General features: G+C 40.7%; 1 protein-coding gene across 1 annotated transcript in view; it reads left to right on the top strand.

The window, feature by feature from the left end:
- Positions 1–23289, top strand: part of FRAS1 (Fraser extracellular matrix complex subunit 1) — an 843167-nt gene that overhangs the window by 429511 nt on the left and 390367 nt on the right. The window contains exon 16 of the mRNA XM_082266873.1: positions 17825–17965. Coding sequence (XP_082122999.1) covers positions 17825–17965 — 141 coding nt within the window. The remainder of the gene's footprint in view (positions 1–17824; positions 17966–23289) is intronic.

Raw genomic sequence — 23289 nt, forward strand, 5'->3', positions numbered from 1 at the left:
GGAACAAACAGGGAGAAACTCTAATCATATATGTCTATATATATATATATAATCATATATGTCTATGGACAATAATTTCACAAAACAGCCGATTCCCATATATAATCTTAGGGGGGCATATATAGGGTTCATTAGATCTCAGATATATGGTGTGGACGCCAATTCACTTTACACCAGTATCAAACAGAAAGATGGACTCAAAGGAGTAAAAAAAGCGTTACATGAGAGATCAGACCTCAAACAGACACAAATTGATTACATTTTAGAAGGACTGGAACTTGCAATGTCCAATAATTACTTTTGGCATGATAAAAATTTCTATGTTCAGACCAGGGGCGTCGCTATGGGGGCACGCTACGCCCCAAGCGTCGCCAACCTATTTATGGATTTACTGGAAGAGGAGCTAGTTTATAAAATAACAAGACCCAATTTATGTTTTTATCGGAGATACATTGATGATGTTTTTATGCTATGGAAGGGATCACAACATACTTTGGACATGTTCATTGAAGAATTAAATAATAACAAATATGGGATCAAATTTACCGGCAATCAAAGCACGACTCAAATCGATTTCCTGGACCTACAACTATATAAAGAACAGGAGAAGTTGCAAACAAGGACTTTTTTCAAAGCAACTGACAAAAATGGCTATATCCCGATAACAAGTTGCCACCATCCCAAGTGGAAACAGAACATACCCAAGGGCCAATACATGAGACTCCGACGAAACTGCGGAAAAATTGAAGAATACGAAGAGCAAGCTAAAATTCTTACGGAAAGATTCACGGAAAAGGGCTATAGAAAAGAATCACTAGAGATCACCAAAAACCAAGTGAGGGATATGAACAGAGAAACTCTACTCACTGAAAAAGTAAGAAATAAAAACACTGACTTTGATTATGCTTTTGTCACTGGATATAATAACCAACACAGGAAGATGGAAAAGATTATCAAAAAATATTGGCCTATCCTGAAATCAGACAGGACTCTGGCCAAAATCCTCCCAAGTAGGCCCAAATTTATATACCGCAAGGCACCGTCCTTACGAAACAGACTAGTGCACAATGTGGTAGATCCACCGAAAGAGGTACGGATTTTTCCCGATATGAAAGGGTTCATACGGTGTCGGAGATGCCTGGCCTGTAAGAACAACACACGACAACCAAGGAAGATCACAGAATTTAAATCATGCGTAAATAGAAAAAATTTTAAAATTAACAAACTTATTACATGCTATAGTACACACGTGACTTATGTTGTGGAATGCCCATGCCGACGGCAATATGTGGGAAGAACAACCAGGCCTCTATACGTCCGCATTAGGGAACATATCAAAAATATTAAAAAGGGTTTCCCCAAGCATGGCCTATCGAGACACTATTTAGAGGCACATAATAAGAATCCACAAGGCCTAATTTTTTATGGCATCGACACCATAAGAGAACACTGGAGAGGGGAAAACAAGACCAGAAAAATATCTAAAAACGAGACTAAATGGATTTATCAATTGGAATCGCTACAACCTGGAGGTTTAAACTTAGATATAGACCTGAACTGTTTTATATCCAATTTTTAATTATATTTATCTTTGATTCAATTTCACCCTCACTTCAGATCGAGTCTCTACCTCCCTTTTATCTTTCCAGATTTTAGACTCTTAAAGATCCCTGAGGACACTACATTATCAATTTTATACCCTTTATAGCTTTCTAGGATCCATAGGGAGCTCAAGATTTTTATTGTTTAATATAGGATGACTATAAATATGAACTTCTTACCATCCCTTCTGTTTGATGCCACCCTTCACTTTTATATTTGCATGTTCTTGTGCCTATTCTTTTACCACCCATATGGCACCAACCCAACTCTCCAGGACTTAGTTCCTGTATATACACCTTTTTCTCAAAGCACTGTCACTTTATCTATATCATCTCACGTCATAGTCGTTTAATTATTGATTGTCACTATGTTTATCAATGTTTTCTGAGTATTAATCAAGGTGGTGGGTATTGGTCTCTGTTCCCTCTCTTTGGGCCATTGACTAATTTCCCATGTTTCCAGATGTCACTCTCCATTGACACGGTTGGACAATACTCACTAGTTTTTACTAAATATTTTGATCCACCTTGATTTATAGACCAATATATATTTACTAAACATGTACATTTTTATTCACTTACGATATGTACCTTGGATTTTACTTACATCTGACTTCTCACTATATATATTTATTGGACACTAATTTTCTCTGTATGTTTAAGGGGATATCCTTTTTACCCAGTAATATAATAATTTTTTACCATTCCATATATATATCTTAAGAATTCATTTTTGAGACTGTATTTATTAGTATTATTATCCTTTTAATCTATTTTATACCATATATCTGAGATCTAATGAACCCTATATATGCCCCCCTAAGATTATATATGGGAATCGGCTGTTTTGTGAAATTATTGTCCATAGACATATATGATTAGAGTTTCTCCCTGTTTGTTCCATATGCACTGGATAGATTTGTTATACTTATACAGACATGGAATGATTGCCAGGCTACCAGACTTCTCATTATGATTATCTGATTTATTCGGAGTTATAATGAGGGCATTTTTCTAGTATTAGATTTCTTGTTCCACAGTTTTTTGTTTTTTGTTTCCGTTTTTTGTTTCCTTTTTGTGTCCGTTTTTTCGGACCAATTTAGAACTGTTCACCATCATTTATTGCTGAGTATACACCGTCCCTTATGAATAAGTATCATCACCTAGTCTGCAGATAGTTCCGGGGCTGGCTTAACCAACCGGAATTCCCCTGTGTAGTGAATATCCTCACCACTTATCGTAGGAGCCAATCAGCATCAGTTTTCTCCCAGCAACTGATGACAAAGGACAACCGTTTTTTCTGATTGGCCCTCGGATTAATGTGCATTGTATTAAGAGGTTCTTCCTAGCAACTGATGATCATACTCCTAGTTTTTTTCCGATTGGTCCGTTGACCAATAGGCGTTTTTAGTTGAATCGGGTTGCCTGGCAACCACTCTACACTTAAGGAAGCGGAATTGATGTGGCCAGCGCTACTCCTGATGACGTCATACGACGAAACATGTAGAGTGCGCACCGCATCACTTCCGCTTGCATTGTATTGATCGGCTTGGGACGCAGCTCTGGTCGGGAGAACGCTTACCGTTCATCACCCCACCGCCAGAGAGGACCTTGCGGCTCCTAAGTCCTGAGGGATCGTTAGCATTGTTTTTTATGTGAGTACCTGCTTTTATCTTGGATGTTTTTAATAAAAGTCTAGCGGTATTTCACCATTTGGAGGCATCTTTCTTTATTTATATACATGTCCTGGAATGGCTTGGTTGGAGCATTAATGTTGGAACACCCCTACTAACACGCCAATTAGTTGTGACTCGGGCAATTGGAATATTAGAAGTGGACCAGGTGACCGGACCCCTCTGCTTTGGGAGCGATCCCTACAAATATCGACCTGCGCTCTACCCCTGTAGGGGTAGCACTTTCTGGTAAGCTCGGTATTTACTAGAAAGGGGAGCACCGGACCCACTGAATAGGGGAGCACCATAGTCCTCACTCTAAGAATCATCCAACCGGTCGCACCTGTGATTTTGGCACCTCATCACTATTTTGGACTGATATACCTCTATGCGCTTCTTAAGGACTCAGTGGATGTTTTTTCTTATGCATTTTTGACCACTTTCTTTGCGCATTTTTTCACTAGCACACTATTGATTTTGAGATATTCTGTGTACCAATCACTTAGCCACCATTTTATATATTTTTTTCAGCATTTTTTATTATTAATTTTTTGGATTTATTTTCCTCCATCTGTGGCCCACCCCATTGTCATTTTTGGGGAACCATATTGGGCACTCTCTCTTCCCAGGCTTGGGATTGAGGTTTCTTTTCCTTTTTTGCACATGTCACTTTATGGTCACTCAAGTCACTGTAAAAAAATTTATATATACTAATTTTTTTTACTCTACCTTTTTATTATCACTTATACACCTGTGTTACATATCACCTAATAGTCACTGCACTATAATACCATTTTTGAATTTATATATTTATTTATTGTTTTAACACCACCACTTCACCCTCACTTGAAGGGCACTATATATATATATATATATATCTTTTTACTAGAGTATATTGTGGATGTATATGTCACCTTCTTTTTTTGCATACCGATTTACTTTTATACATTTAAATATTGGGCTTTAGGTTTTATGCTCTTACACTTTATTCCTGTTTTTACCTCATTTAAAACCTCACTTATTTATTTAATATCCATTTTTTCAAACGTGCATAATAGTTATAATATTTGTGACATCTGTGTTGTCTATACTAGCTTCTACCTTCCACACTTCTAAACGCATATATTGGCAGCGCCAAGCACTTCTTCTTTTTTCCTCTATATATCTAATATAATCTCTAGTGGGTTATATTCTGAAGTGGGCTGCAGCCAATCGCTTTTTTCTACCCCCTCCCTTCGATATTATCCTAAGCGCGGATTCTTTTCCACTCTTGATTCATTGGGTTATGCTGCCCGTCACAGGAGTAGGACACTTTGCAGGAAACAGTTTTACCATGCCTATGGGGGCAGTCCCAGGGGGTATACTCCCACCTTCTGCTATAGGCATTCAGTTTTTTTTCTGCCTAGTCAGGAGTAAGGACCTAGTTCCTTGTTGAGATTTCTGGTTCTAGCATTTTTTCTTTTTTTAAACTGATTTTTTTTCCTCTTTTGTTATATTCTGTTTCTGTGAAAACTACAATCAACTGCTGGACTGGGCAATGAACTGGATATTCTAGATCCCGTCCGGCCAGCGGAGGTGTGCAGACCTCACTCTGCGATAGGTCGGCCGTGACATAACCCCACTGGACGGGGGGCTGGCCTGCGAGTTAAACATCTCACGAGGACACATACGACCTGGTCTAGGCCTGAGTGGCAGTTTGCCTCCTGGCACGCAGCACCCACATTCCGATGGAGAGATGGTCTGCCTGGAGCAGTGCCCACTAGGTTCCTTGGTATGGTAAGTAGTGTCCCCCCAGCCCCTCTAAATTTGGGTCACACTGTGGGTATTTCAGCCCCCCCATTACCCCCCCCCCTGGGTGCGGTTATGAGCTGTCTGTTGCCACATGCTCTTCAGGGGAGCTGTTTGGAGTTGCTGTTTGGTTGAGCTGCCATTCATTCTTGCCATCATTATTGTGTGGGCGAGGGTACCCTGCCTGCACGTCCGTGTCACGGTGGGTGGCCCCCCTTTATGTCCTCTATGTTGGGCTCAGAGGGCAACCCCCTTGCTTTTTGCAGGGTTTCATGGGTGGTCCATTTGTGGACCCTTGGCGGCCTCCCCTGATTATGTTTCGGGGTGAGCTTAGTATGTAGTGATCCTACTGGGTCTGTGTCCACGCACTTCAAGTGCTGTGATAGTGAGAATGATTCCTCTTCTACTACAGCCTGGCGCTGGTGGAGGCATTGATTGTATCAGTGCGGCTAACTTTAAAAATGGAGTATGCAGCTTCTGCTGCTGCTTCGATGGCACCAGTGCCCCTTTTGGTACCCGCAGCTCCTCAAAAGTGGCAAAAGAATTCCCTTTTCCCGCCTACTTTGACAATATTTTCGCGAGTCAGTGGGGTTGTCCTAAACGCCATATGGCGGTGCCTAAGCGTTTCCCTAGACGGTATCTCTTTGAGGAGTCTCTGTTAAATAGGTGGACAGTCCCACCTGTGGTGGACTCTCAGGTTTCCAGGCAGAATAAATCCACCCTAATTCCGGTGGAGGAGTCTCCGGCTTTTAAAGATCCATTTGACCGGAGAGCCGAGACTTTGGTGGCTGGTTAGGTTTCTGAGGCTGGCGTTCACCATAGCTTTGGTGTTCCAGACTATCGGAATGGACAAAAGATTTTGCGCCAGGATCTGGAGGGGGAACAGTTTATCCCTGCCTTTGCGGAGCTGGCGGTCCAGTTGGTCCAGGGGTTGATGTTCGTCTGTGATGTCTCTCTGGATGCGGCTCCCTTAGTCTCTAGGCTGTCCGTGACAGCAATGGTCCTTCAGCGCAGGAGATGGCTGAAATGCTGGTCTGCGGACCAGACTTCCAAGAAGGCCTATTCTGATCTTCCCTTTGTGGGGGATCGCCTGTTCGGGTTTCCTCCCTGGATGATATCATTAACCACTTAAGGCATATCAATGTATCCCTACGTCGGCTGACTTTAAGTCGTTGTACCGGGGTGATGCCTCTAGCTAGAGGCATCATCCCGGTTCCATTTTTTAGAGCCGGCGGTCGGTTTTCCGGCGGTAATGACCGATGTGGCTCGGGAGCCGCTCGATCGTTACCCCAGCTAGTGGGAGGGGACAACCCCCCTCCCGCCTCCGGCGGCCCTGCCCGGGTCTCCCGTCCCACCGGGATACCCGAGCAACCAGCCAGCGCATCCGCAGGCTGGATGGAGTCCCGATCCGACTTCAATCGGGCCTCCGATTTTGTAACCCGGAGGCGGAATCCATGAAGTCACGTCCGAGTTACTTGGCTGCTAAAGTATTTAAAAAGTGAGTGTATTCAAAAATGCAGTTTTCTGCGTTTTGAATACATGGAAGTGTAATGGAGGGATCTTGTAGACCCCCGATCCCTCCATAAATAGTACCTGTCACTGCCCCTGTCACCGTGAGTTTGTGCACGAAAAAAACGTATACGGAAGTCGCGCCCGCAAATGAAATCGCTGTTCAAACCACACATGTGAGGTATTGCCGTGATCGCCAGAGCAGGAGCAATAATTTAAAAAAAAGAGCTACTCTGTAACTCTAAACTGGTAACCGTTAAACAATTTTAATGCATCGCCTATGGAGATTTTTATTGACCTTGGAGGTTGCCATTCCGTGGGTGTGCGCAATTTTAAACTGTAACATGTTGGGTATATATTTCCTCGACGTGACATCATCTTTCGCAATATACAAAAAAAATGGGCTAACTTTACTGTTTAGTTTTTTTTAAATGCAGTGAAATGTAATTTTACGTCATTTTTCCCAAATTGAAAGACCGCTCCTCAAATACCGCGTGACAAAAAATATTGCAATTTACAAACAATATTGCAATGACCGCCAATTTATTCTCCAGAGTCTTTGCTAAAAATATATATATATATATTTAATGTATTGGGGTTCTAAGTAGTTTTCTTGCAAAAAATACTGATTTTAACTTGTGAACAAAATGTGTCAAAAATGGGCTCGGTCCTTAAGTGGTTAAACAGGATCTCGAGACAAGGGATCTAAGTCTGTAAGGACCTCCTCCGGAGGTTCCAATAGGACCTGGTCTGGTAAGCTGAGAGCGGATCCTTCTGATCCGTGGACCTCTCTTATTCAAGTCAGGTGGGTCCACAAGCTGATTCTGTCCGGCTACAGGATCGAGTTACGGGCTTGTCCTCCAGAGAGGTTCTTTCCTTCTAACTTGCGTTTATTTCCAGACCGCCTGCGAGGTCTCTTCAGGGTGGTGCAAGACTTGCTACCTCAAGGGATGATTGTTCAGATTCCAGAATCGGAACGTTTTCAAGGGGTTTCTTCAAACCTGTTTACAGTTCCCAGGAAGTAAGACAGGGAATGTCCAATCCTGGACCTCAAAGCTCTGAACCGCTTTATGCGGGTACAAAAGTTCCGAATGGAGTCCATTCGTACTGTAGTGGCATCCCTACATCAAGGGGATCTTCTGGCCTCTATAAATATAAAGGACACTTACCTTCATATTCTGACATATGTCGGTCATCTGCGCTTCCTCCGCTTCCTGTGGGCAAGGAGCATTATCAATTTGTGGCATTACCCTTTGGTCTCGCCTCAGCTCCTTGGGTCTTCATAAAGTGTTGGCCCTGGTTTTGGCATTGTTGCGCCAGTGGGGGATTGCGATACTGGAGCACCTGGACGATTATCAAAGTCTCCGACTGCTCTGACGCACAACCTGGAGATTACTGTGCGTACTCTGCAGGAGTTCGTTTGGAAATTGAATTTTCAGGAATCTGCTCTGGTTCCATCCACCAAGTTTGACTATCTGGGTCTGCCTCTGGACTCGGCCTCAGCCAGGGTGTTTCTCCCGTGGGACAAGCTCCCAAAGCTGCAGGATGCAATTTGGCTCCTGTTGTCCAGCAGTCGGTCATCTCTCAGGACTTGCATGCGGGTGCTGGGCCTGATGGTGTCTGCCTTCGAGGCGGTTCCGTTTGCACAGTTCCTCACGAGACCTCTGCAAAGGGAGATTCTTGCTAGCTGGGACAAGAATCCAAAGTCTCTTGAAATGTTTCCTTTCCCTGTACTGGATGGTGGTCACCACAATCGGACAAGGCCACGGCCGTGGCTTATGTCTATCACCAAGGGGGCACATGAAGTGTAGTCAACATTCTAAGGTGGGCAGAACGCTTAGTTCCAGTCCTCTCTGCTATGCATATTCCAGGGGTGGAAAATTGGCAGGCGGATTATCTCTGTCGTCAGGCATTGGAACATGGAGAATGGTCACTTCCTCCGGAGCTGTTTCATCAGTTGGGTCTCAGGTGGGGAACTCCTGAGGTGGACCTGTTGGCCTCTTCTCTCAACAGGAAGGTACAGAGGTTTGTGGCAAGGTCTCGGGATCCTCTGGCCAATGCCACAGACATACTGATGGCTCCTTGGGGCCAGTATCATCTGAGATATGCCTTTCCCTCTCTAAAAACTTCTGCCAAGACTCCTGCGAAGGATCGAGGCAGAAGGGATTCCGGCCATCCTAGTAAGACCAGACTGGCCCCACTGGTCTTGGTAAGCAGATCTGATACGGATGGTCACCGATGCTCCTTGGAGACTTCCCCTCAGAGAAGATCTGTTGGCCTAATGGCCAATTTTCTATCTTGCTTTACAGCCGCTGGCTTTAACGGCATGGCTGTCGAATGCCAGGTACTGAAGGATAGAGGGTTGTCTGAATCAGTGATTCCCACACTGCTAAAAGCTAGCAAATCTACCTCTAGGAAGATTTACCATTGCGTTTCAAAAGCGTATATTGCGTGGTGTCCTTTTTGGTGGCTCGGAGTTTGGCTTTCCTCCACCGAGGTGTTGAGCAGCATCTGGCCTTGGGTACCATCAAGGGCCAGGTTTTGGCCTTGGCGGTTTTCTTTCAACATTCTTTGGCCATGCATTCTTTGATTTGCATCTTTATTCCAGGGGTTCGCCACTTGTCGGTCCTTGTTGACTCCGTGGGACCTCAATTTGGTGCTGTCGGTTTTCCAGAAAATATTCATGGGATTCCTCTGCTTACATTGTCCCAGAAGGTGGCCTTCTTGGTGGCTATTACTTCTGCATGCAGGGTGTCGGAGCTGGCAGCGTTGTCTTGTCGTTCACCTTGCCTGGTGGTTCACAGAAATAAAGTGGTGCTTTGACCCTGTCAGTGGTTCCTTCCTAAGGTTGTTTTTGGTTTCCTTCTGCATGAAGACATGGTGTTGCCTTCCCTGTGTCCTAAGCCTAAACATCCTAGGAAGATTGCCTTGCATTCTCTGGATATGGTCCGGGCGTTCAAGGTGTACCTAGTGGCTATCAAGTCCTTTAGTAAATCAGATTCACTATTTGTACATACGGATGGATCCCGAAAAGGGTTGGCCGCATCTACCGCAACCATTTCGGGATGGATCAGACAGATGGTGGTGCAGGCCTGTTCAATTAAGTGTCAGGTTCCTTTCCCTGTTAAGGCACATTTCTACTCGGGCGCTTAGTGCCCCTTGGTCCTCCCGTCATCAGGCATCAGTGATGCAGGTTTGCACGGTAGCCACCTGGTCGTCCGTGCACACTTTCCCAAAATTTTATAAAGTGGATATTTTGGCATCTGCGGATGCTGCCTTTGGCGGGAAGGTTTTTCAGGCCGCTGTTTAAGAGGACCTGGTCCTCTTTGAGGGTGTATTTTTTCAGGTGAGGGGGGCAGCATAACCCAATGATTAAGAAGATTCTGGAGCTGTGTCCGTTAATGAACATCAGAGAAAAGGATTTTACGGTAAGACAAAAGTCAATTTTTTTAAAATGATACTATTATTATAGTATTATAATTATTATTATATTATTATTATTATAATATTATGTATTATTTGTAAATGTCAATTTTCACTACAATCACTAAACTACGGGATTTTTCCCTTGCAAAATGAAGCACAATGGCTAAGTGGTTAGCACTTCCGCATAGCAGCACTAGGGTAGCATGTTTGAATTCCAATCACAGCACTGGGTACTCTGGTTTCCTCCCACACTCCAAAGACATGCTGATACGTTATTTGGATCCTGTCAAAAATTAGCCCTAGTATGTGTGTGTTAGGGACCCTAGATTGCAAGCTCCTTGAGGGTAGGGACTGCTGTGAATGTGCAATATATATGTGAAGTGCTTCATAAATTAACAGCGCTATATAAGTACCTATAATAAAATTTCCTTGCAAAGTGAGCAGCTTTTTGATTAGTAAATCAAACCATAAATGTCTAATGTTGACCTTTTTTTGGATATTTTTGTGGAAATAATACTAAACATTCATGTGTAACTACGTTTAAAGAAACCTCAAGCTAACTTGCTAGCAACGAGCGATAATAGACTGGGAGCATTTTGTCTTCTTTATGGCTATTATTTGGCTCAGTAAGCATTCAGCTCAAGACTAAAAAGATCCAGAAAACTGACACAGCCACTTGTCTGCAGTAAAGGAGGCAGCATGTGCTGGCAGATTGCTTGATACTGTGGTGTAGTCCATCAGCTGAGTGAATGAACCGTGCTGCCAAACAATAATGCTTCTTGGAAACACTTAATTTCCTGCTCTATGGGCAGAGCTGACAAGAGAAACTCTACTGAATTTACAGAGGCAGCAAGTGCATTGATGGAGAGGTCTTGTGGTTCTGTTGTTGATGTTTTCTGCTCTTAGGCTTACATTAAATATTGGAAACATGAGAAAAGTGAGGATCTAAAGTGACAAAAAAGGTGACTAAAAGCTAAATTAAATTATAAGCCAATTTAACACTGCTATTTCAATTATAGGTGACATTGGATGAGCATAATCACTTGTTAGCTTCTTAGGCCTTGTTCACACGGGTGTACTATAGCATATACCTATGTGAGGGCTGTGAGTGCCACAGGTGTTCCATGCATCCCTGTGCAGGCATTCTTATTCATGTCAATGGAATGAATTGGCTGCATGGACACAGCTGCTGCTACCAGTTTGATATCTAGGTAGGTGCATAGCCTCAAATGCAGACAGGGTGCAGAACACCTGTGCATCCCCGTGTGGGTAAACGTGTGCGCATTCTGTAGTATGTATATCTCTTCGAGAGCTAAATGCTAGGTTTTCATCTCCTGCCATATGGCTCTATTCCTATCCATCTAGAAGTTTTGAACATTACATTTCTCTTTGCTCCATAATGTTAAATAAGGCCTTTTTCACCTGCACAGGTGTTCCGTTCCTGCATCCCTGTGTGGGTAATTCCATTCATGTAATTTGGGATTCAGCAGCTGCAAAGATACAGCTGCTGCTCCCAATGGGACATCCGTGCAGGTGTGGGAGCACCGAATGCATCCTGGGTCCCAATTGATAGGGACTGCCTGCACAAGGATGCATAGAACATCTGTGCATCCCGGTTCGGGTAGGCATGGCTGTCAGATATACCCTGTGTGAACAAGGCCTAAGGGCTGGTTCATACCAAAAATTATTCATTCCAGAATGCTTGCGCCTTTACATGTGTTTTTGAAACATTTTATTGAAATTTTGATGTGTTTTTTATGCATTCTGGTGTGCTTTTTCCTTCTTTTTTCCCTCCTTTTTTTCATCTCAATTAAGGACATGTACATTCCAGTGCATTTATGGGGTGTCTACATGCATTCCGGTGTGTTTAATGCATTTTGCTGCGTTACAGATGAATTCCAAACGGAACAAATGCAGCATGTTTTACTTTAACTACATTGGATCTCACTGCACTACTGCACTTTACTGGTGTAAACTAAGATTGGAATACATGGAAAACACTGCTCATGTGTTCTTGATGCAAATAAGAACCAGCTTTAAATGTAAAATACCTCTTTGTAATCACCCTGGTGGCTGGCAGACCTGGCAACTAAAACCCAGAGATATGACCACAAGGAAGTTTAAGAAAACACTAGGTTGCCTAACTCTCCAGCATGTACCAAAAACTGAAATATTGGTTTTAGGTTTTAGTATGACTGACTGTGTAACCCACAGAAATACAGTGGGTAAGTAAACCTAATAACTAAGCTGACCTGTATATGTATTCTGCTTGGTAGCGACATGAGTAGCAGAGGCAGATACAGTATCTCATAAAAGTTAATACACCCTCACTTTTTTGTAAATATTTTATTATATCTTTTTATGTGACAACACTGAAGAAATTACACTTTGCTACAATGTAAAGTAGTGAGTGTATAGCTTGTATAACAGTTGTTACCCTAACAATATGAAATAACAAAAAAAAAACAAAATATTAAAACATTGAAGGAAAAAAACTATTAAAACTAAGAACACAGATTTGTTGAACCTTCTTCAACAAAAGAACACAAGAGGCAGCCTGAATCAAGCTAGTCCTTTGTGTCTTTAAAACAAAAAACTAGAAATTGTGAGATTTTTCAAAACTCAACAATAAAAACGACACCCTTTCAGTGGTTTTCAAATAACAACTTCATCCATGAAGCCACCGCAAGACATGATGCTTGGTAAGCTTTCACAGAACAAAACAAAAAATAAAAACAAAATTTTCCCGTTAAAGATATATCCTCCCAATTACAGTGTCCGGTCTGCAAAAGTTCATCTGATATATATAACCATAATTATGGGAAATTTTTAAAAAAAAAAAAACTCTGTGGTGTATCCTTTTCTAATACCCACTAAAACAATTTTTCATTGTTTTTCCTAGATTAATTGCTGTGGCCTTCAGACTACCGGGAAACTGCCTCAGTTTAAACTCAGCTCAATAACCTTACACAAATTTGCTGTATTAAATATTTTCAGACTGTTCAATGTTTCATGGTTGCCAATTATGTTACCCTAACAATATGAGAGTTAATTTATCTCAGACAATATTTGGGTTAAAAATGAGAGTTCTATGACTGTGAATGAAAACTTTAACACAACAATTATTTATTTGTATATGGTTTGAAAAGCCTACGTAATTTACAACAATCCAACTATTGTACATACTACAAAATGTATAATATTCCTAGTTTAACTGAAAAAATACAATGCATAGAGTATAGACTCATATACACACACACTATGACCGACACAAATAAAATATACAATGTAAACCCTTAATCCTTCATAATTACCTTTAGTGATGGCTCTCGCTCTCCCATGCCAAACAGGAAGTCACTCTATCTCATCTTGGCTAATATAGACCCATCTCCCATAGCCTTGTATAGGGCAATTCTCATTGGTTCAGCTATCATGCCCTATCACTTCCTCTGGGCGTATCTCGTTAAGGATAGGACCATTTCCCCCTCCCATAGTTACGCCTCTTTCTAACCACTCCTTTCTGTTGGGGGGGGGGGGGGATTTACTCCTTCCTGTGTGCATTGGCTCCAGAAAGTCTGCCTTCCCGAGATGTAGTTACAAGATGATACTATCTATGTGTTTACATGTAAATAGCAGTTGCCCCCTGGTAGCTCAGGCATGCATTTTAAATGGACTGGTTAAACAGGTTCCTAGAACTGAGTGCCAACTGGAAGTCACACAACTTCATATAAGTGACAATCATCTCTCAACTAAATGTAAAATCAAACTCAGTATCTCATACATGTATATATATATTTACATTAATATATTTACAATCTCTGATGGAGTTTTATACATAAACCCCTCATCATCACAACACGGTAAGGCAGATTACGCCTAAATTCAATATGGCAACACAGTGTAAATTTGCTTTCCCCTCAAAATACCTCTACACACAGCCATTAATGTCTAAACCGTTGGCAACAAAAGTGAGCACACCCCTTAATGAAAATGTCCAAATTGGGCCCAATTAGCCATTTTCCCTCCCCGGTGTCATGTAACTCATTAGTGTTACAAGGTCTCAGGTGTGAATGGGGAGCAGGTGTGTTAAATTTGGTGTTATTGCTCTCACTCTCTCATACTGGTTACTGGAAGCTCAATATGGCACCTCATCACAAAAACCTCTCTGAGGATCTAAAAAAAATGGTTGCTCTACATAAAGATGGCCTAGGCTATAAGAAGATTGCCAAGACCCTAAAACTGTCCTGCAGCACAGTGGCCAAGACCATACATCGGTTTAACAGGACAGGTTCCACTCAGAACAGGCCTCACCATGGTCGACCAAAGAAGTTGAGTGCACGCACTCAGCGTCCTATCCAGAGGTTGTCTTTGGGAAGTAGACATATAAGTGTTGCCAGCATTGCCATACGCCGCACACTGCATAAAAATGGTCTGCATGGTTGTCGTCCCAGAAGGAAGCCTCATCTAAAGATGATGCACAAGAAAGCCCGCAAACAGTTTGCTGAAGACAAGCAGACAAAGGACATGGATTACTGAAGCCATGTCCTGTGGTCTGATGAGACCCAAGATAAACTTATTTGGTTCAGATGGTGCAAAGCGGGTAGCAAAGTGTCCTTTCTTCAGTGTTGTCACATGAAAAGATAAATTAAAATATTTAAAAAATGTGAGGGGTATACTTTTGTGCGATACTGTATGACACCTGTTAATTCAGCTCTGAAAAGTGCTTGTTACACCAGTGGGTGAAAAATCATTTTGGTATACTGTCTATAAAAGACAAGGAGGGAAAAATGTGTTGGTGATTAGGGATGATCGAACGGTTCGGGTCCACCATCGGTTCGGCCCGAACATTGGGTGTTCGAGGTTCGGCCGAATTTAGAACTTTTTGCCCAAAAAGTTCGGAATTCGGCAACCAGAACCGCCCAAAAGGCAATGCTTCAGGAAATGGGCTTTAAAAGCCCGTGATTGGACCAGAACCATTAGCAAAAGCCAATTGAGGGGGCAGGAGAATGCTAGGAATGTGATTGGAGTGACTAGGGGGTCCCTAGACCAATCATTAGTGAATACGCCCCCCAGTATATAAGATCGCCCCCGCCATATTCCCAGCATTGTTATACTGGACATGGAAGAGAGTGGAAGCAGTTCTGTTAATTTTACTTTAAAAGTGTCATTTAGCTATTTTTAGTGTGAGGAAAGGGATATCTAGTGTAGTTAGAGTGCTCCTTTACACTTAAGTTAGCTTCAAAAATTTAGTTTCTGTAGGGAAAGTGTTAAGTGTCAGGGGACCGTAGTGTAGTGTAGGGTTAACTGACAGTGACTGCTATGGCAGGGTGACAAAACCCTTCCATAGCAGGGTGACCGCTATAGAGAAATGATCATTTCTCTGTGTTGCTTCGGGACAGGCATGTGGCTTCTCACCAGCAAGCATTTTTTAATGCTGCAGGGGCTGCCACTGCCAGTGCTTTTTTGAGGACATGTTTGATGTCAGACATGACATCTGAATATGTGTATAGGGGGAATATATAGACATATATGTCTGAATATATACCCCTAGACATATATAGGTGTGATAGTAGCAGAAATAAATGCTTGCGCTAATGAAATCATTTACAGTAATATATTTCTGCTACTATCACACCTATATATGTCTAGGGGTATATATTCAGACATATATGCCTATATATACCCCCTATACACATGTTCAGATGTTTTGCCTGCCTCAAAAGAACCCCAAAAAATGCCAAAAAAACGCTAGCGTCAAAAAAAAAAGATGCCCAGGTGTGTTTTTGCTGGCATTTATTGGGGGGTTTTGGAGGCAGGCAAAACATCAGAACTTGTGCACAGTACCACTATACACAAGTTCAGATGTTTTGCCTGCCTCAAAAGAACCCCAAAAAATGCCAAAAAAACGCTAGCGTCAAAAAAAAAAATGCCCAGGTGTGTTTTTGCTGGCATTTTTTGGGGGGTTTTGGAGGCAGGCAAAACATCAGAACTTGTGCACAGTACCACTATACACAAGTTCAGATGTTTTGCCTGCCTCAAAAGAACCCCAAAAAATGCCAAAAAAAACGCTAGCGTCAAAAAAAAATGCCCAGGTGTGTTTTTGCTGGCATTTTTTGGGGGGTTTTGGAGGCAGGCAAAACATCAGAACTTGTGCACAGTACCACTATACACAAGTTCAGATGTTTTTCCTGACTGCAAAGAACCCAAAAAAATGCCTGCTATTAAACCGGCAAGGTGTTACAGCAGAGAAGCCATATTCCTGTGCTTAAAGTTTTCTAATACAAACGATCTTTTTTTTTTCATGGTTCTGGACATGCTACAGACCTGAAACTTCACATGTACACTTTTTAGACCCCCCAGATACTAAATCCAAAGTAAAAATCAAAAAAATCTCTCTTTTTTTTTTTTTTTTAATTTTTCAATAATTGGCTTTTTTATCAAAAATGACAATTTTTAAGAACTTTTTTTTGTGTGATTAATAGTTAATGGGGCATGACCCAGAACCCTAGGCACTTTTTAGGGGCATTTATTGGGTTTTAGGGCTTAAAAATGGTGTTTTTTGATTACAGAAGTTCGGGTCCCATTGATTTCAATGGGGTTCTGAAATCCGGGCCGAACTTTCGTGAAGTTCGGGTGTTCTGGTCGAACCGAACTTTTCAAAAGTTCGATCATCCCTATTGGTGATATGATCACATTTACATTGATGGTCAGTTAGTTGTTTGTCAATAACCTATTACTATGTATTAAGGTGCTATTTGCAACTGTGCACATGTATAAATGTGCATTTTTACATTATTTTCTGTACTAAATACACATGTTGATGCACAGTTTTAACTGTGTTTTTGGATACTGGGCTGGTTTCTAGGAAATGTTTCCTACACTATGTAGTATAAGCACAAGTACAAATGCTTTCCATGCAATTTTCTTCATTTCTATACACATGTAAAGCAGATTGGTACGCAGAAAGAAAAAAAGCAAATGCTTTTAATGCAATAGGTATCCTCACTGGCTAAAAGTGAAGCTCAGAATGGGAGAGAGGGATGGCCAAGTTTGACTTTGATAGGAAAAGTATACATTTGCATTTGGCTATAGGTTTAGATCTATAGACCTAAGGTAAGTATATTGTATATACTTACCTAAATGTAACCTATGGAATGCATCACCAAGTTTGTTGGAATATACAATACATAAAACTATGCATAGGATTTCAGCTATTACTTAAGTGTTAGCATTGATTAATTATTTCAATTGTATGAATAAAAGAGTACATATGTGTGGCCAAATATGTCATACATACTGTACATTTTGGATTGTAACATTTTCATTTTGTAAATGCCCGTCCTGTAGTCCATAATATACCTTATGCAGTAATTTAAACCATCACCTTTTTAAATCAGATTGTATTATCTCCCAGGATAAGTCATCTTAGTTGCACTCCAGCAATTACATTTTATATGGGATTACCCTCCTCCTTCATTATGAGGTTTAATTAGCAGAACATTGTTTAGATTAAACAAGATTGAATTGTGACATTTCTCTGCACATAGAAAGGTGTTTCGTCTGGTAAAAAAATATTGTAAATGAATGGACTGAACAGTTATGACCTGATTTTATAGTGGCCTGGCTGGTTTTCTGTATTCTTTAGAGTGACCATCTGTCACATTGCCTAATGCCAAGTGCAGATTGAGACCGAGACGAAATGTTCACATTTGGAACACATTAAAGTACAGTTCTACTTTATCTATAAGTCTAATCATGTTTGTGAGTATTGGCTACCTGGTATTTTAAGCTCTTTTTTATTTAATGTATTCTCTTTGTCTTTTTAAGCCTGTGATCCTTCATGCCACACATGCTATTTGGACAGCAGCAGATGTGTAACCTGTGCCAAAGGCAGAATATTTCACCATGGAAAATGTGTCCTACAATGTCCGGCTGGCTATTATGCTGACTCCGATGCAGTGTGTACAGGTAAGATATATTGTCTCACTGGTGATCTTAGTCAAGACAACTGACAAATACACAAATTAAATATTACCACATTATGTTTTCCATGTAAATTAGGTGTTTGTTAACAAAAAAACCCCAGCATTTAAGGTGTAATAGTTTTTTAAACTTTATTGGGACCACTGGTAGATTAAAGTGTTAAACCCCAAAACCAAAAAATTCTAAAAAAAATGTTTAATATTTTTTTCCTTTATTTTCACCTGTTGGTCCAGCCAGTAGGTCTGTTATTTTTTTCAACTTGTCCAGCAAAATGGAAGTTAAAGGGTTGATGCAAACCATTTAACACTGACAGGTGCTTACAATGTTTAGCTATTATTTTTTAATGTAAAACCTTTATCCCAAAAGGAAAAATAACTGTTGCTTTATCTGCCCAAAAATGTTAGCTGGAGTTCAATTGCATTTGTCAAGGCCATCTAAATCTGCTAGTACATCTAACACTACCCTCTCTCTCCGGTTATAAGTATTTCTGCTGTCCAAAGTTGTTTCCACTATCACCCTAAGACAGAAAGTGTGTTACTTACTAGATCACCAGGTAAAATTAAAAGGAAAAAGCCTAAAAACAAATACAGCCACCACATTTAAAGATTGATAAGCTGAAATAAAATACATTTTCTTTTTGGGTTAAAAACCGCTTTAAACCATCTGCTGGTTATATTTTGTTGGCTATTTTAAGGAGAACTTCACTCTGTGTCTACCAGTAAGAAATGTATTTATATTTAATCTATTTTAATTGGCATTTTTTAATATAAAAATGTACCAACAGAAACATACCCAATGAAAAGTAATAGTGTGGAAGACATGTTTTGTCAATACAGGACAGTATGACTAAGTAACAAATATTCAACATACAGTAGGCGGTAGTAGCAGAATACTACAATCAGTGTAAGTATATGAAAACACAACCTTGGTATCTAGAACTAATATAATCAGACATGGTAAATGTGTTGGCGTAGGACCTGGTAGTGAAGCCATTACATACAGATAGGGAGGTAGTCTTCAAGGCAGTGGAAATGTATGTTTAATTTGCAGTAAGCCTGCTATTGCACTCAGGATCTATAACAGGGATCCTCAAACTACGGCCCTCCAGCTGTTGCAGGACTACACATCCCATGAGGCATTGTAAAACTATGACATTCACAGACATGACTAGGCGTGATGGGAATTGTAGTTCCTGAACAACTGGAGGGCCAAAGTTTGAAGACCCCTGATCTATAAGTTTGAAGTTATCATCATGCATTATGGTACCAACTAAGAAATGAGCAATGGACATGATAATAATAGTGAAAGATAGAGGTGAAAGAAGGAGAGAAAGAAAAAAAGAAAGGGGGGGGTATTGGGGAAGGGTTAGGGTAGGGGTAGATTTGGGGAAAGGGAAAAAAAAAATCCTTTTAGCTTTTGGCCAAGCTTGCAACTCAATGAATAGATCAAGACTGTAGAATCATACAGTCTTGATATACAGTATTCCTCCAAGTGATTTATCTCCATGCAAAACCCTATTGTTAGTTTTTTTTTAATTTTTTATTTAGTACGTTGTGCAATTGCAATACAGGTCTCAACAACAACACTTCGGACATACATTTTGGGCGTTACAACTCAACAATGATGTAAGACCAGACATTCCAAGCAGATGTAACAGACTTCTGGGCAACATCTAAAAAAACGCAGTTGACAGACGAGGCAGCTTGTACAGGTCCAATAGTAAGAAGCTGGAATAACAACCCGAATCTCGATCATAGTATCACAATTAATGAACATAGCTTAATAAAGCTTAATAAAAAACAAAAGGGGACCTCTCTTGCCTCCTTTATGAGGGGGGTAAGAAAGAAGAGAGGACAACAAAGAAAAGAAAAAAAAATTAAAGGAGGGGGAGGGGACAGAGAACTGGGAGGACATTAGAATCATAGGGGGAGTAGAGGGATGGGAAGGGCGGGGAGACTCAGCTCCATCTACTCACATCCCCTCCCCCAGGGGAGGCGACCAAAGGCCACAGCGCAGCATCATGCATTGGGGTCTTCTGTTCTAATTAAAAAAAAAACAAGTAAAGTCTGTCCATGACAACCAGGTATCTCTAAATGAATCCTCTCTTTCAGGAAGACACACTGTCAAGCTCTCCATTGTTCTGATTTCGTCTAGTCTGGAAAATCAATGTTTTAAAGTCGGCAGGGTAGTGAGCTTCCATAAGTCAGGGATAGATGCATGGGCAGCATTCAGTAAATGCACTGTCAGAGACTTTTTGTAACGGCGTACCATGCCAAGGTAAACTGATGTCAGTTGTTTGACATAATTTCTCACCCCCTTCCAGAGTTGGGTAAGCAAGGGGCACTTCCAAAACCTATTGTTAGTTTTGGATAGATGCTGTCTTTGTCCCCCTTTGGGGATATTCACCACCATTTTGTGTTGTTCAAGTATTTTTATTGCAAAAATAGGAAATTATAGAAGAGAAACACAATAGGCATAACACTGGAGTTTGGTTGGTGAGTGCATTGCAAATTGATGAAGAAAAGGGTACATAAATATCAACAACATGGTCCAAGAAGGAGGAATGTAACATACAGAAGTAGAGTGGTATACAAGGTGAAAGTATTTGTGGGCCAGTGATGCTATCAATAGTTACTATAGACCTGGCTGATCCAGAAGAAGAGGCCATCAAAGTTTCACCACTCGATTTTTACCAGTGACTATTGTCGCAGAAAAAGAAATTGGTGAGAAATCCAAAATTATAGAGTTGACCTCCCCAAAAAAAAATGTAAGGGACAACTGTGTAAGAGGATAATTTCCCTCCCTTTGGGAGATTTCCTCTAACTTGCTTTACATCTCTGGGACAGGAAGCTCAGGGGAATTTCCCTATTGGTATACAGACAACAAAAATAACCTGGTAGTGATTTTATTTTTCGCTAAAAGTAAAAAAATAAGTTTTGGCTTTACATACACTCAAAGTCTCTAGTGTCTATCCAAAATGAAGATAAACTAGGGTGGAAGTCCCCAATTATGGTGTATTAAATAAGCCCATGTGTGCAGGGCAAAACATTTGAGCTCGCTGTTATGATTTTTTCCCACTTTATATTTGGCAAACAAACCAATATCAAGGAAAATGCAAAAATAAGCAAATAAATGTACTGAACATTTAATAGGGGAGACAGTTGTAGTTAATGCATTTTACAGATGTTAAGCAGTCTTTAGGTAATGATATTCATATGACCAGACAAAATTTAGAACGTATTATAAAACTGCAGTCTGTTTTATGACAGTAAAGGGACAAACTCAGCAAGAAAAAGGGACATTTATTTCTCCTTCCAAACAAACTGCTTCACCATTCAATCTTCATGTGAATTAAAGTACTAGCTGTCTTGTATTACTTGAGGCATGATTATGCTAGAAAGAAAAATAGTATCCTGGTTCCACAGCTCTTCAAAGATACATAGACATATTCTCAGCCAAGCTTGCACCTGACTTTATAATGGAAGCAATATATTGCACCTCTGTGACAATCATTCTGTAGTCTAAATAGGCTCATTTATACGCTCACTCTCCAAGATCTTTCCCTAAGCACTTTCTTGTTTTCTATGTCTAATTAGAACAATATATTAACATTCAGTGTAAATGAGGCTCAGGGATATTAGAGGCAGTGCGCCACACTGTACACTGACTGCATGCTGATGGTAGCATTAGGCCTCTGTATGAAGAATGTGAGAGGGTAATATTTATCCTGCTAAATTGAGGATTCTTGAGTAGCAGTCTTTTTTTGAAGAGTAGGAGAAGAAATCAAATTTGTGGAGATAAGATTGTGAACGACAAGCTATAAATGCCAGCTATTACCACTAATTTAATCTCATCTGTTACGATGTAAGTGACAAGAAACAGCTAACAGAATGTGAGTGTTGCATGAAAGGAATTTATGAGAAGCAGATAGTTTTCCAGTACCATAAAACTTAAGTTTCTACAGTATCCTTAGTTAGGATAAGCTCAGCTATCTGAGAATATGAAATTGCAATTTTCAGTTCATGTGGAAAGACATGAACATTATGGCCTTTTTTTGCCCATTTAGTCACATTTTCTGGTATAATAACGGATCTGTCCAGTTTGACACGTAACATTGCACAAGGCTGCACATTGCATGAATGAGCTAGGTTTTTGTTCATATACCTCTCATGCCTCTGTGGACTCTCTCAAAATGTCCTTTCTTTTGGTGATATGGACAGATAAAAAGACAAAGAAGTAGTTGATGAGAGTTCACATGATCTTCTCCCTGTGGCTCTTGATATTTGACCACTCCTTCTTTATGATCACTTTTTAGATTTAGTTTATTAGCATTTTATTTAGGGAATACATACACAATTTAGAGGACTGCAGTTTAAAGTGTCTGTTTAATCCAGTGCTATATTCTGTGAAGGTTTGTACTCACAGGCATTTTCTTTTTCTAAATTCAATTACCGTAACTTATGAGATATTTCTAGCATTTCCAGGTGTTCAGCAAACATTTACAGAGAGAAAAGTGTTTAAAGATTTTTTGTGAACAAATACATTAGCCTCTCCTGCATCTCAGGGAGAAGAAGTGTGACTAGAAAGAGGAAGCTTATATGTTTTATAAATTACACGAAGAACAGAGGAAATAAAAAAAAACCTAAGCATCTAGAAGATGGTTTATGATAAGATGTTTCATAAATTATTATAAAATGCTTTTGAAAGTTTAACTGGGGGTATTTGTTGGCTAATACAAGAATATGTGAGGAGGGTTGACACACATTGTATGCTCCATATTGCAGCTAATTAAGCATATCCAGCGAGACACTACTAAAATGCTGGGGAGTACTAGGCCATTGATTAACAGTGAAAATGAATTCTGTCTCTGCCTGAGAGAAATTGAGCTGTGTGTTGAAGGCTTGAAACATAAAATGTACTAAAATAGTTAAATACATCTATTTTAAAATTAGACTAAATTATATACTTATTCTCCAAAACAAATCCATGCACATTCACTAATTAACTACTTGCCGACCGCCGCAAGTAAATTTACTGCGGCGGTCAGCCCCGGCCAGGCAGAGTGACGTTAATTAACGTCACTCGCCTGTCACTCCTTTTAGAGCCAATAGCGGGCGAGCGCGCGCCCGCTGAGGCGCGCGCCCGCCTCGGCTCGTTCACGGAGGAGTGCGGGAGTGTGACTGGCGGACCCGATCACTACGATCGCCGGTACAGCGGGAGAAAGACAGAGCGGCTTATGTAAACAAGCCGCCTGTCATTCTCCCCTGTGTAAAAATGAAGATCAGACGGTTCTACTATGTAGAACCGTT

The sequence above is a fragment of the Pelophylax lessonae genome (assembly GCF_965119305.1).
Source record: "Pelophylax lessonae genome assembly, chromosome: 1".
Lineage (NCBI taxonomy): Eukaryota > Metazoa > Chordata > Amphibia > Anura > Ranidae > Pelophylax > Pelophylax lessonae.